The sequence below is a fragment of the Nuphar pumila genome, chromosome 11, assembly GCF_984573655.1.
Source record: "Nuphar pumila chromosome 11, dmNupPumi1.hap1.1, whole genome shotgun sequence".
In the NCBI taxonomy this organism is placed as follows: domain Eukaryota; kingdom Viridiplantae; phylum Streptophyta; class Magnoliopsida; order Nymphaeales; family Nymphaeaceae; genus Nuphar; species Nuphar pumila.
In genome coordinates, this window is record NC_143259.1 from 13,845,568 (window position 1) to 13,861,314 (window position 15,747).

General features: G+C 36.8%; 1 protein-coding gene across 3 annotated transcripts in view; it reads right to left on the minus strand.

Moving 5' to 3' along the window:
- Positions 1 to 14,414, minus strand: part of LOC149822042 (uncharacterized) — a 29,564-nt gene extending 15,150 nt beyond the window's left edge. For 2 of the 3 annotated variants that reach the window (XR_016425927.1, XM_089980698.1), the window contains exons 1-6: positions 14,346 to 14,414; positions 13,996 to 14,250; positions 6,612 to 6,720; positions 5,011 to 5,126; positions 3,888 to 4,007; positions 3,654 to 3,743 (exon numbers count right to left, since the gene is read on the minus strand). Coding sequence is in view for 2 of the 3 variants with exons in the window: in XM_089980698.1 (XP_089836824.1) it covers positions 3,654 to 3,743; positions 3,888 to 4,007; positions 5,011 to 5,126; positions 6,612 to 6,720; positions 13,996 to 14,211 (651 nt within the window). In the remaining variant the exon portion in view is untranslated. The remainder of the gene's footprint in view (positions 1 to 3,653; positions 3,744 to 3,887; positions 4,008 to 5,010; positions 5,127 to 6,611; positions 6,721 to 13,995; positions 14,251 to 14,345) is intronic. The other variant, XM_089980699.1, reaches the window with a different exon arrangement.
- Positions 14,415 to 15,747: the final 1,333 nt, after the last annotated feature.

The window sequence follows — 15,747 nt, forward strand, 5'->3', positions numbered from 1 at the left end:
TTGATACTTAGGTGAAAAGGACTCATAAGATACAACTTTCCCAAGGGGTTTTTATACTCTCGATGACCTTCTAGTTTGTATTTCTACATGTTTTTTATTAGTGTATTTTTTAAGGGCACAAGGATGTTTAGAACTACTGCCCCTGGAATACTTCGAGATTGTTCTTCACTTATCTCATTGTCATGAGATTCTTTTTCACTCACCATATCATTTCTGATATCCTGATCTTCATCAGAATTAGATCCAACGGGAAAGAATACTCAGTTATGTCCTTAGGATTTTCAAATTCAAAAAAAAAATCTTTTTTCTAAGAAAGACACGTTTCTTGAAACATATAGTTTCTTATTTTTAAAATCAAAGCATCTATAGCCTTTTTTTGTTATTTGCATATCCCAAAAAGACGCAAGGAATAGCACAAGAAGAAAATTTATTAGTTTTATCAGTGAATACAAAACATTTGTACCAAAAAACCTTCAATCGAGAATAATCAGGAGTAAGTTTGAAAAGTTTTTCAACTGGTGATATATTTTTCAAGATAACATATGGCATTCTGTTAATAAGATAAACTGCGGTCAAAATGACATCAGCCCAAAATTCTTTAAGTACTTAATTTGAGATAAGAAAAGTTTGTGTGGGTTCTATGATGTGCCTATATTTTCCTTCGGCGAGGCCATTTTTTGTAGAGTGTAGGGACAAGATTTTGATGTATAATACTATTTGATTTTAGGTAATCTTTAAAATCTTTTGATAAAAATCTCTCCCTGAATCAGTGCGAAAGATAGAAATATCCTTTTAAAATTGATTTTTGATCAATTTGTGGAATATTTGAAAATATAAAAAACTTTATATTTATGTTTGAGAAAGTAAATCCACGTGTATCTTGTAAAGTCGTCAACAAAGATCACATAATATGCAAACCCAACCTTAGATACAACAAGTGTTGGTCCCCAAACATCCGAATGTATTAACTCAAGCGATCATGTATAGACAAAAGTTCTTTCTTGAAATGACAATCTTTTTATCTTCCCAAGAATATAATCTTCACATGTAAAATTTTCAAGATTACAAATTTTTTTCAAATTTGGAAAGTGCTGAATTTTGGATACATTAGGATGGTCAAGTCTTTTATGTCATAAATTTAAATCCAATTTCTAAACATTACAACTAAAGGTATTTTTAGGTATCTCCAAAAAAATCATGTAGTATAAACCTCCTTCCCTATGGCCCTCCCCAATCAGTTTCCCTGACTGGCGATCCTGCATTCGACAACCAATAGAAGAAAATGAAACGTTATACCCATGGTCAGATAGTTGAGAGACAAACAAAAGATTTAGGTTTAACTTAAGAATATATCTAATTCTTAGAATAAAAAACCTTTTAAAAAAAATTAAAATTTTTTATTCTCTTTATCTCAAGGGATGTCCCATCAACAATAAAAACATGACCTGCTTGAGTTATGACATTTGAATAACATATCACTATTTGATGTCATATAAAATGAGGCACCTGAGTCAAGAAGCTAAAGAGTCTTACCGGAGACAGATGCCAACAGAAGAGACCGTGGCTCAAGTTGATGAAGCCTCTTTGAGAAGAGGTTGGAGAGCTTCTACAAGTTGAATCAAGGATATGCTCCCAATGTTTGATTCTTGTGTAGCTTTGAGCTCACTTGACTCTTGTGCAACCGATGCTACCTTCTTTTCATAGGGCCTCTTTAATTTAGGACAATATGTCTTGACATGTCCTGATTCACGACAATAATGATAAATATTTTTTTCTTCTCAAACTCATTGTCTTGTTTTCCATAGTTATCATTGCTTGGTCTACCATAATATGGTGGTTTGTAGGCATAGATATGGTTTTCCGGTTTAAACACAGCTATGACTGTCATCTTCTTTAGATATCTTTTTTTTTAGTCTATTTTCCTCAATACTTAGCTTTTTAATAGTATCTTCAATAGAAGGAACTTTTCTTCTACGAAGAAGAGCCGATTTGGTAGACTCAAACTCCGATCTTAGACCATTAATGAATTTATCATCAATTTGTCTTTGACAGAGTTCTATGCCTTCGGGACAATGTCATTGTGGCTCAAGAAGATTCAACTCATTCAAAAGGTCAGACAACTCACTAAAGTATTCTCTAATATTTTTTCCTCTTTGAGTCATAGTGCATACTTTATCGTGTAAGTTGCAAATATGAGCAATATCTTTAAGAGAATATATTTTCTTGAAATAGTCTCATGCTTTATTTTCATGTTCAAATTTAACTAGACTCGAGCACTTCTTGATATTAACACTACTAATGAGCCAAGATATAATCTTGGCATGCCCCATTATCCATTCTTTCCATTTTTTCTCATACATGACCATAGCTTTGGTTTTTTCCGCCTTCGTAGGAGGTACCTCTTTTTCTCCTTCTATCTTAATAAGGATTAGTTTGGATTCCAAATCCAACCCATCCACTAATCCCCACAACCCTTCCCTCTATACAAAATGCTTCATTATTGAAAACCATGTTACAAAGTCTCTGTCAATGAGTTTGATGGGTTTTAGGGTGACATTATCATTGTCATTCATGTTTACAAAGGGATAAGAGAAAAAATAGAAGACAAATAAGAGAAAGAAAAGACAAAGATAATAAAAAAGTATCACAAGCACTCCACCATCAGGATAGCACCTCTAATAAAGAACACGAACACTCCATCACCAAGAGAGCACGAACACATGAGCACTCCACCACCAAGAGGACACAACAATCTCGCAAGCACTTAAATAAATTTTGCAAAAGAGACTTTTATCTCTTCAAAATCTTGAGTGGCACGCTTCCCAAAGCATCAAAATCAGCTTAATCTCAAATCTCGGAAAGAAGGTTCTCCAAAATATATTCACCAAGATAACAAGGTGAACACTCAAAGAGTTTCACCAAAGTACCAAAAGAAGACTCGCAAGCCACAAAATGGGCTCACACACAAACACCCACTAAAGGGGCAAACACAAGAAATAAAAAATAATATTTTATTAATCAAGACCATGCAAAAATCATACATAAAAGAGGGGCTTTGCCCCATATTTATACACAATGAGAAGGAAACTCTCATAGAGAGTCGTTGGGAGCTCAATGACTCCCTATGTTGACTAGTTTAAAACTAAAAAGCAAAAGGACTAAAAAATATAATCCTAGTTGCAATCCAGTTATATATATATATATATACATTTTTAATAGATATGACATGTACAGTCATGGAAATTCACAAAACATGAAGTCCCCTTAAATTTGTGACAGTTTGCATTAAAAGCATGACATATTGAACAAGGTGATAAACCAAATTTATCATGATTTTATCAAGAATTCGCGTCTTGTGAAAATTTCTTATCACTTGGAAGTGGGGTCAACAAGAAAATTACCTACAATTTCCACATAGCATATAGGTCACAGCAATTATAAATTCACATTAACAGTATAAACTGATATCAAAAGCATGTATTTCATTCTCAAAAAGAAGGAAGTTATTGCTTAGGGCCTAAAATCCACCTCTATGTCATTTCAGTTACATGGTTTTGTTATTATGAGTGTCATACACAAGAAGGGAATAGGAACAGTCTAAAAAGGGAAATAAAAAACCCGGCAAATGTCAGCTGCAAAGAATACATACATACCGTTAACATAAGATGCCACATATCAACATCATGAATTCCTTCTGATACCACCAACAAAACGTTACAAACAGATGCTAGAAAAACACCAAGCTAGAATGATTCCTTGCAACATCACAAGAAGGTAAATAGAGGATCAGGTATACTTCAAGCACTTCATATATTTTAAAAAAAGTTGGCATCAACAAAAAATCAAAAGACAGGGCTGCAGCCTCAACATCAAATAACATCAATTACGTGAATGTTCATCAGCTCATGAGCCATCTCAGCTGACAAAGTTTCACTGGTTAGCACGGATATTGCAGAGGAACCATCCGGTCTCATCATCTCAGCCAAGACTGAAGGACTGAACACAGGCTGCATAAATAAAATGTCACAAAAACCTTTAAGGTGTCTGATATGCAGAACCTCCCATTATTAAATAACATAAAAAATAATTTAACTTGTAAAGAAGACCATGAGAATTGTTTCTTATAGCAGTGCTTCCATATCTAACAGGTAAAATATATAGATATATGATAAGTTGCATACTCCTCACCACCACTAAAAAAAGGACTCACATTGTCCAGAACACATCATAATTCATTCATTTCGTGCATTCAATTAACCCATTATTAAAGTTATTTTTTTCTAGCAGATAATAACACAAAAAATATACAAAACATTAATTAAGATTTTTTTTCAATTATCAAGTGAGAGGACTTGGACTTGAGATCCATTAACCAAGATACCAAACATTCAGCTACACTTTAATGCAGAGTTGTCAGTCGAGGAAGCGGGAGCAGGAAGCGATACGGGAAGAGGAAGCGGGAAACGAGGCACTTTCAAAATTTTAGGAAGCAGGAAGCGTGTGACGACTTAGAAGCAAACCAGGAATCGTCTTGGAACCGACCTAGGAAGCGAACCGGAAGAGATCTAGGAAGCAAACCGGAAGAGACCTAGGAAGCGAGGGGGAAGCGAAAAAAGAGAAGAAAAATATAAAATGAAAAATAAAAATATAAAAAAAAATGAAAAAAAGGAGAAAGCAAGCTTCCCAAATTTTTTTGTGCTTTCCAGCGTGTTTCGGAAGCACTACGTTTCGCTCTTCCCTACTGCATATGACACTTCTGGTAACTCTGCCTTAATGTACCAATTCAGGATATCAACTGCTGCTTATATGTCATTAAGTTTTAGAATTGACATGTAGTAGGATTTTCTTTTCCCTGCACTTCATATAAACTAGCTTATATGCATACCAATCACTTGGTAATACTACTATCATAGTGGCAAACCAGGGGATTCACAGAAATATGTTGGCATGATAACAAGAGTCAACGATGTTTCCAATACTTATGCCGTAATGTAGGTCAACAGACGAGACCTGGGTGTCAAGAAGTACAAGCCGTTCAGAAGTGATCCTAACTTCAATTCCAACAGTGCAGTGTCGTGCCATTGCTCTTGTTTCCTCTGTTTCAATTGGAAATGGCGGAAGCATTCCTGTAAGCCAGCAGAATTGAAAGCCATGTTTAGTGATACTCCTGGGAATAAGGGGAAATTGTTAACTAAGGCTAATAAAATTACACGTTTCTCAATTTTTTAATCTGCTATTTCTGCCCTCAAAGTATTACAAATAAAAGATAAACCCATATTTCTGACCAGATCATTGGTGATATATTCAACATATAAGTACAGAGAGCCCCAGTTTTAACTTTTAAGTGCCTCTGTGAACCATGATGTGGAGCTCAGGTCTCCAACACATCAACTTGGTATCTCTGCTGAACTGTGTCACCCATAACCGATGTGTCTGTGTGTGTTTAGAGAGAATTCCACTTCCTGCTTAGTAGCATGAGAGAAAAGCTATTCTACTGCAAATTGCCATTTTACCCTACCAGAAAGACCTAATAAACAAGGAGATTGCTCATTGGAAAAGCAACAAGCATACATATTCCTATCCTTGCAATTTTAGAATAAAAAATTACAAACCACAGATGATGTCGTAGTGGTTGCCATTCTCAAGGACCAAAAAGAAAGAGAAAAGGCCCAAAATTATTATTGCTTCTCGACAATGTATGTGACAAACTCATATATTTCAATGCAATTTCCTTTTAGTTGGCATACACTAACACCTGCCACAAACTGGAAGGTCAAAAACCAGCATCTAAAGTGACCAAATGTATCTCCCCAGAAGGAAAACAGGAGGACAAGATTGGATATACAGTACATAAGCCACTCGGATTTTCTCTAGACACCATGATATGAGTTTGGTCTTACATTTCACATTTGCTTCAAGCCAAATCCATGACCTGACCCCATCCCTAGTTGGTTCAACTAGACAAAGAGAAACCTATATTTGACAAAATGCACCTCAGCCTAAAATACCAGACGAATCCACCAAAATCAATCCACATGGACTTGGGACAAATCAAAATCTGAGCATGGTATTATAGGATCGACTATAATCCACCCAAAACCAACCTTAACTCACTTGGAAAACATGATATGATCTGGAGTCTGGACACATTTGACTCTAACCCCACATGTGGCCCAGATAAGGACCTATAACACCTGAATCCGCTCCATGGCCCAGGCCTATCAGTGATTGGTATGATCCACCATGTGATGTCTCACTTGAAGCACATCCACTTAGAAGCTCTCTGCACCAACTCTGGCTCATGTAGATTAGAATGAACTCAGCTGGGTCAAAACTCTATAATAGACACAATAACAACAAAGATGAATCCACTTAAACAGTTTTGTATAATCATGCTAATCATAACACTACTCTTTCAAGTCAGAAGTTCAATAATTATCTGAGCCATTCTTGTTCCTATTGTAAAAAAGGATATACAACCAAAAGAAAAGAATTCACAATTTTGTCCAACAATATTGGTTGGACAACTGGTAAATGATTTAGTTCTGGACTAAAAGCATATTTTTCAAATACAAATCCAGTTTTTCACTCGAAAAAGTGATGATGCTTACCAGGTGTGCTGGCATCAAAACCATAAAGCTCATTCAAAATGGTTGATTTGCCGACTCCAGGGGGACCAATAATCCCAATAACTGTAAACTCAGTGCTGTCAGACATAAACTGCAAAATGCAAACAGGAAATTGTAAGACAAATTACTAATTATATAATACAGTTTACATAGTCCATTCTGAATACTTCTTTTTCTCTCGGTGTGATGTTCAAAGCAATGGGTGGTAGCATCTAGCATCTCAACCAACCCTTTCAGTGTAGCGTCAAATAGAACAAATAACAAGTTGAAGATATAAAATACAGCCAACCACGAAATGGCCAAATATTACTCCCATCCAGCTCAATAAAAACTCTGATTTAAAGGGCCGATACTAATCATGTTTAATGTCCATTTCTATAATTTCTTTAAAAAGTAACATGAACATATTCAATCTTATTAAACTCAAAGGTCCCCAATTCAGTTAAAAGATTAAGTCAAGGAAGAAGTATTCAAGGTTTGCTTCTCACTGTGAAAGCTTTCACAATATTATGTACATTTTTCATATAATTCATAAATTTTAGGCTAAAGTTAACATCTTCTAATTATTGGTTATTCTGGCATTAATTTGTGTAGCGACTAGAAGGAGGAACACGAGAACCGAGGCAGGAGAGAGAGAGAGAGAACTCTTTCTATTTTGATTAGGGCTAATCTCTATGTTAAATAGAGAGAGGCCAATATAAAAAATTACATACAAGTCCCTTATTAAACAAGAAATATCAAATAACCTACTTTTAAGAAAACTTAAACTTAAAACCTCTCAATCTCAACACTCCCCCTCAAGCTGGAGCATAGATATCAATCATGCTCAGCTTGTCAAAGCATTTTGAGAAATTTGGTCTAGCAAGAGGCTTTGTAAACATATCTGCAACTTGCTCCTCCGACTTTAGATATTTGGTAGTGATATGACCAGCTTGAACCATATCTCTTACATAGTGGCAATCAACCTCAATATGCTTTGTCCTCTCATGAAAGACAGGATTGTTCGCTATATATGTGGCAGTCTTGTTATCACACATCATGGTCATAGGAGAGGAAACCTTCACCTGAAGATCATTTAGAACAGTACGAACCCACATTAATTCAGCAGTTGTTTGGGCCATAGCCCTATATTCTGATTCTGCACTCGACCTAGCAACCACATTTTGCTTCTTACTTCTCCATGAAATTAGGTTATCTCCCAAAAACACACAGAATCCTGTAGTAGATTTTCTATCCACTACAGATCCTGCATAGTCAGCATCAGAGTAAGCCACTATCTCCAGAGTTCCACCTTTCTTGAATAATAACCCTTTTCAAGGAGAAGATTTTAAATACCTGAGAATCATTATAGCTGCATTCCAGTGTACCTCAGTTGGTTTGTCCATAAATTGGCTAACTTTGCTTACTGCTAAAGCAATATCAAGCCTGGTCACAGTTACATATAGTAGCTTCCCTACTAGTGAGCGACAGCTTTTGCTATCAACCGGTTTCGACCCTTCTTCAAACAACTGAACTTTATGGTCCATGGGAATATTTGTTGGTTTAGCTCCCAACATTCCAGTTTCCTTTAATAAGTCAAGAACATACTTCCGTTGAGACAAAACCATCCTTTCACGGCTTCTGGCAACTTCTATACCCAGAAAATATCTAAGTGAACCAAGGTCTTTTGTAACAAAGTGTTTTTTAAGATGAGCCTTTGTAGCTTCAATATCTTTCACATCATCTCCTGTAAGAATGATGCCATCCACATATATCACCATAACAATTATGTCTGAGTTAGTTTTCTTGATAAATAATGTATGATCTGTCGCTGACCTATTAAAGCCAAAACTTGACATCACTTTAAACAACTTTTGAAACCATGCACTCGGACTTTGTTTCAAGCCATATATCGCATTTCTCAATCTACACACCTTCTGACACTCCCCCTCAACCTCGAATCCAGGAGGTTGTTGCATGTAAACTGTCTCAGATAAATCCCCATATAGAAATGCATTTTTCACATCTAATTGACACAAACTCCAACCATGGTGAACAACTACTGAGAGAACAAGACGAATGGTGCTCATCCGTGCAACAGGAGAAAAGGTTTCAAAGAAATCAATACCATAAGTCTGAGTATACCCTTTTGCTACTAATCAGGCCTTGCACCTTTCAATAGAACCATCTGATTTGTACTTTATTGTATATACTCATTTTCATCCAACAATGTCAGCATCCACTGGGGAATCAACTAGATCCCATGTATGCTGAGACAATAAAGCATCCATCTCTTCTTGCATAGCCAGCTTCCACATGTTATCTAGCTCTGCCTGTTGATAGTTCAGAAGAATAGTTTCAGCAGATAAGGCTGAAATAAAAGTTTTCATCTGATTTCCAATTCTGACATCGGACACAAAATGAGATATGTGATATAAGGTACATTCTTGTGTCCCCTTTCGTAGAGCGATTGGCATGTTATCATCATCATGAACACCATTGTTGTCAATAGTACTTACCTCAGGAGAAGAAGAAAATGAAGGCACTGGAGGAGGTGGAGCTCTACGCACATATACCAATGGAGGATTATTAAATCGTGAAGAGGATGAAGTTTGGTTCGGTAATAAGGGCACAAATTCCAAAGGAAAAGGAGGTATAAGTAATGGAAAAGCCTCAGCTGGATGAACTTGCATCTGGGAACCGGTACTAGAGTAATATGGAATGGATTCCAAGAAAGATACATCCGCACTGGCATACTCTCGGCGAGAAATTGGATCATAACATCGATATCTTTTTTTATTTTTTGGATAACCTATAAATATGCATTTTGTAGCTTGAGCAGCTAATTTATCACGGTCAGGGCCAAGTTTGTATACAAAACAAACACATCCAAATATTTTAGGTGAGAAAGAGAATAGTGAGGCATTAGGTTTTAGGATATGTAATGGAATTTGATCTCCCACAGAAGATGAAGGCATGTGGTTGATCAGATAACAAGCAGTGATAACCGCATCACCCCAATATAACGCAGGAACATTGGATTGTATCATAAGGGTCCGTGCGACATCAAGCAGGTGTCTGTGCTTTCTCTCAGCCACACCATTTTATTGAGATGAATAGGCACAAGTAGTTTGGGGTTGAATGTCATGATCTTTGTAAAATTGTAACAGGGTTTTTGATTTAAACTCAAGAGCATTATCAGTGCGAATAATCTTGACAACAGATTCAAACTGAGTTTTTATTTCAAGAATTAAGGATTTGATAATACTTGGAACTTCAGATCTTTCTTTTATTAAAAACACCCACGACAACTTAGAAAAATCATCAACAATAACAAGATAATATCGACACTGAGTCATAGTAGGAATCTTACTAGGACCCCATATATCTGCATGAAGAAGTCAAAAACTTTATGACTGGACTGACTCTGACTCGAAGGGAACGAACTTCGATGATGTTTGCCCAACTGACATGCTTCACACTGAAATGATGTAGTAGAAGGAATTTGAGGAAAGACATAACGAAGCTTTGACAATGAAGGATGACCAAGACGACGATGTCACTGAACAGGACTGGATGAGTGTTTCATTGCATCATAAACATTACCCACTGGATGATGTAGGTAGTAGACTCCATTTTCTTTATAGCCTCCACTAATCTTCTTCCCCGTCAGCAAATCCTGAAAATGACAACCCATCGGATCAAATATCACTCTACAGTTTAGTTCTTTGGTAAGACAACTAACAGAGAGTAAACTTTGAGGAAAATTGGGAGCATGAAGAACATTTTTCAACTGTAAGGAGAAGGATATAGAAATATTTCCCTGACCAACAACTAGTGAGGAACTCACATCGGCTAATGAGACTCCTCGATGAACAATAATATCCTTTAGATCTAAAAAGAAAAGCGAATTTTCACACAAATGTTTGGATGCACCAGATTCAATAATCCACTTACTATCATTCAAATGAAGACGATTCCCTGTTGAGTAGGTCACATCAGCTACAGGAGAGAAGGAGATCGAAGGGCGAAGAGCTATCAGCTCATCATATTCTGCTCGACTGAGGGTGATACTGTCACTTGCAGAGGTATTGTCATGTGCATTTGTTACCTCTAGTGTAGTAACATTTGCTTTTGGAGCATTTGACTTTGATGAAGAAGAAGTTGGTCGGCCATGCTTATCCCAGCAACGATCTTCTAAATGTCCAGATTTTCCACAGAATGTACATTGAAGTTTTCTTCTGCCACGACCTCATCCTCTGATATTCTGAATATTTTCACACCCATAACCAGATGAGACAACTAGAGCAGATGATTGGGACACAGCGTGAGATTGTGGAAGAGAGATCGCAAGTCTACTCAGACGATTGTATGCATCAGCAAGAGTAGGTACATAGGATCCAGTCAATATTTGTACTTTTGCAACCGAAAATTCTGAAGATAAACCTGTGAGAAATCGAGCTACCATGGTTTGTTCTTGATGATCCTTTTTCTGCGAACAGCACAGAGGCCTGTGGGCATTGAGTCTTTCAAACGCTGCTTTGACGGAGGCATAATACTGAGCCAAGGTCTGATCTCCTTGTTGCGGATTATATATCTCATGTTCGACTTGCAAGATACGACTCACATTAGTTTCTTGGGAATACGTATCTCGAAGATTATCCCGCATCTGTTTTGCTGTATTGTAGTAAATTAAACCATCTGCAATATGCAGTTCGACGCTATTCATGATCCATGACATAACTATGTCATTATCTTCGTCCCAAGTACTGTATTTTCCCACCTTTTTATCAGGTTCAGTTTCCAGTAAAATATGTTTTCTACGATGTCCAGATACCGACATCATAAAAGTTCTGGACCACCTGGCATAATTTGTTTTATTCAACCTCACACATGAACCATACGAGAAGGGGTTTGCAAACGCTTTATACTCCCCAATAGCCTCAATTTTGGAATCAAATTTTGAAGCTTCACCCATACTGAATAGAACTAACAGGATATGAGATATTTGATGGTAATACTGCTGCAAAAAAAATTTAATCAGATTCAAACTCTTAGACAGCATGTTTTATGAGCACACGTCAACCACGATCACGACAACACACGGCTGTTTCACCACATCAGGCATAAATTCAAGATAGCTGACAAAGAGAGCATGTTTCACGATCATGCATCAACAAATTCCACGACAACACACAACTTTTCAACCCAAATCACAATAGCTGATTCAGAAAACAGCATGTTTCACGATCATGTCTCAGCAAATTCCACGACCACACACAACTATTTAACCCACATCAGACACAATGGGAAAATCAGATCAGAAACATACATTCGAGTAAACCAGAACAGCGTCAAATACGACTTCCTTTTCATGATCAGATTTCGGCAACTGCACTCTACACATATTCCCGCAAAGAAAATTGCTTTAACGAAACAGAATATTTACAGTCGCTCCCACGAAGAATAAAATTTTTTTTCTCGCATAACAATAAGAGGAACCACTCTGCCGTAACACCCAACCACGCTGCAATCAATCCAGTTGCAACACTATCATCGATCTGTAGATCTGATTACAGATCTATGTCATGACTTTAGTCAGACATCAGATCTGTGATCAGATCTATGCACATAAATAGATAGAACAAAAAAAATATGACCACACCTGTTTACTCCACCTGTTTACGTTATCAGGCTCCAGAGCTCCGGCAGCTCGGATACCATGTAGCGACTAGAAGGAGGAACACGAGAACCAAGGCAGAAGAGAGAGAGAGAGAGAAAGGAGAACTTGTTCTATTTTGATTAGGGCTAATCTCTATGTTAAATAGAGAGAGGCCAATATAAAAAATTACATACAAGTCCCTTATTAAACAAGAAATATCAAATAACCTACTTTTAAGAAAGCTTAAACTTAAAACCTCTTAATCTCAACAATTTGTATAAATTTAAGGCCTCTTACCAATTTTTATCTTTACATCTAGTACATGTGTAAGACATTCTATAATGTCATTGTTGAAATTTTAATATTTACTTATTTATTTATTTAAAAGCCAAAAACATTCAGATAACTTTGAATGCAATAGCAGCACCATTTAGTTTCACAAATTTGACTGTAAATTCTAATGAACTCATTAATTCACATCCTGAATAGTTACTAGTTACTTATTCCGCAAACGGCTCATAGTTACTTATCACTTCCTGCTCCAAACGGGCTAAAAAGATATCTTTCCAAAAATATTTCACTTCTTGCTTATGCTTCCCGTATTGCATTTCAATTCTTTTTGTTTGGCAACCATGATCAAAATCAATTTTCTGCTCATTCTATTGTTAGATAATTCCTACTGATCCTTTTCTATAATCCTATTTATACACACATGCAGTGAAGATAGCTGATGAACTGGGTAAATAAGCACAAGATATAAACTCCAGTAATATACTGAGATTAATTTAATGAATAGTGACAGTAAAATATGCATTTTTGCATGTGCATGCTTGAACAATAAGACACGAAAAGGAAATTACTGATGCATGTCATCCATGTAGACAGAAAATAGAAAAGAAAAACATGTTGAGAAGCATCGAGAATGTATCTAGGAGAGAATTTGGTATATAGACGGCATAGCCTTCAAAAGGGGGAATGGGACACCAGGCCGATATAAAAGGCCAAGCTCGTCTAAACATGAATATGTGCCTGAAAACCAAATCACCTCATCTCATGCATCCCATAAACGAGAAGAGCTAACAAAACTACACGAAAGAACCTCAAAGTGTCAATGTTACATAATCAACACTTCACATTTTTCTATAGCTGCAGCAACGAAAAAACCCCAAAATCATGGGTCAGCATTAGTCCCATTGAACACAAGCCCATGCTCAACAAGAATTACTCAAAATGACAAAGCTCATCTAAAGATAGGCATATATGCCACAATCACAATGAACCGCTGATGCACACAAACGACAAATAGCAAATGAAAGAATCAGTTACAGAAAAACTGCATCTCCTACCTCAAAACTATCTTCTTTCTCGAGTTCTACTACATACAGTCGGGGCGGCTCTCCTACAAACGTTATTATCATCCAATCTTTGGATAAAGAAATCAGAAACGTAGTTTTTTTTCTTAATCTTTTCCGTCATTAAGATTCATATTTCCATAAACAACGTGTTTCGTTTCTGGCTTAAAGATAGTAATCAACAAGTGAATGATTTCGTTCTGAACGACCGAACTCCAATAATACTGACCATGACAATCAGTACCAAAAATCTTCAAAACAAGAGAAAAACACAAAACTCAATTTGCGATCTTGTATAATCGATTACATCATCATAGTTCACCTGCAAAGCAATTGTAAAACCCTAAAATCATCAGGAACGGACAGAACTCACCGGCAATAGACGATCCGGGTGAACGTCCCACGAGTCGGAGAGGAAACTGAGGGATCCGGGAGGCAACCGCGATCGGGCATAGGGCTCCTCATCTCCCCTGCCGAACTTCACGACGGATCCACCAGCCGCCCCGCTGGGCTTCGCCAGAAGTATCTTCGGAGGCGGCGCCGATGCCGGACCGCCGCCCCCTCCCACGGAATTGGAAGCGGCACCCATCCGAACAAACGAACCACAAAACCCTAGAAATCCGAACGCCTAATCACCGAGCGATCACCGTATCAAGAACTCGGAATCGAAAATCAAAAGCGAAATTTCGGATCGAAATAGAGGGATCGAGAGGGAGATCTTACAAAATCTGGAATTTGAAGGCGGAGAAGGAAAAGAAAGATCCCGTTTGGCCGAGCGTCGGAGAATTGCGCGCCCCCAGTTTGAAATGCATCACTCTATTTATAACCCCGGGAGTTGGGTATTGCTGCTGGGTAGGGTTGAAACGGGTATGGATCCTCAGACCAATACCCTCATGTAATGTGGTTACGTGGGTCGGATATGGGGATCTAGGGCCATCAATGGTTCAGATCTTATCCGTACATTAAATGACATGTTTCTACGGTGTCCACGTCAATGTTGTTAAAATCGGTTCACTAGGTGAATCGGTTTCTTATAAAAAACAAAATCCAATCAAGCTAAATCGATCAACTTTTTAGCATTAGATAACACATCATTCCCTTAACAACATTTTAAAAATGAATTGAATCGGCCTTGAATTCATCCCTTTTGAGTTGTATTTGGGTACGGGGATGACATGATTAGTGAGAGATGTGTTTCCTATTATGACACCTAGGGTCCATTTGCATTTCACTCGCACCTCTTTAGGGAAAAGAGAATCGGACTCTATCTAAACCTTTTTTGCGAAAAGGGAGTGTAATGTCATCCATTTTCATGTCAATTTGAAATTTTTGAAAAATGTCTAAGTGTTAGAAAAAAATTGATGAACTTTCAATATTAGGAATACGTTAGTCTCGGCTTGGCCCAGATTTCATCGACAAGGCCATTATGAACTAACAAAAAGGTAATAAAGAGTTTTATTTTTTACCTTTAAATGCAAGCAAATGGTGGGCGAGATTTGAGTTAAATTCGAATGAATTTTGAAAGCAAAAATCGAAGTATATGTCGTTTGATGCGCCCTCAAATTCTGAGTCCAACGATATTTTACTTTTTCCAATCCAAGCTATGATTGGCCCAAAATTCATTTTTTTTTTCAAAAAGGGACCGCCTCAACAGGCCGAGTCTGAATTTAAATCTGATTGAATCCAAATCTATGTGATTCAAATTAATATGAATCGGGACTTAATCCAAGACCCATATTAATTAAAAATTGATCTAGTTTAGGATCTAAATAGATTTTGCTCATGAATTTAGATCTCAGATCTAGATTCATATCTAAAATCCAGATTCAATTAAAATGCAGCCTTAAATTCATTATACAAGTTATAATGAAGTAATTTTTAAAGTTAAAGAGACTCATAGAGAGATAAAGCACCCTCTAAAAGGTTTTGGATATTTAATTATTAATATATAATTAATAATTAATTAAATTAATATTAAAGGGCAATTAATTCCAAAAATTAGTAATTACCTAATGATAACCCTCTAAAAGAGTCCAACATAGACATGAGGTAAGGAGACTCAAAAGGTAAGAAAATTTTAAAGAAAGGTAAAAGTTTGAAAAAGTTACATCGAAGGGGTTAGAGA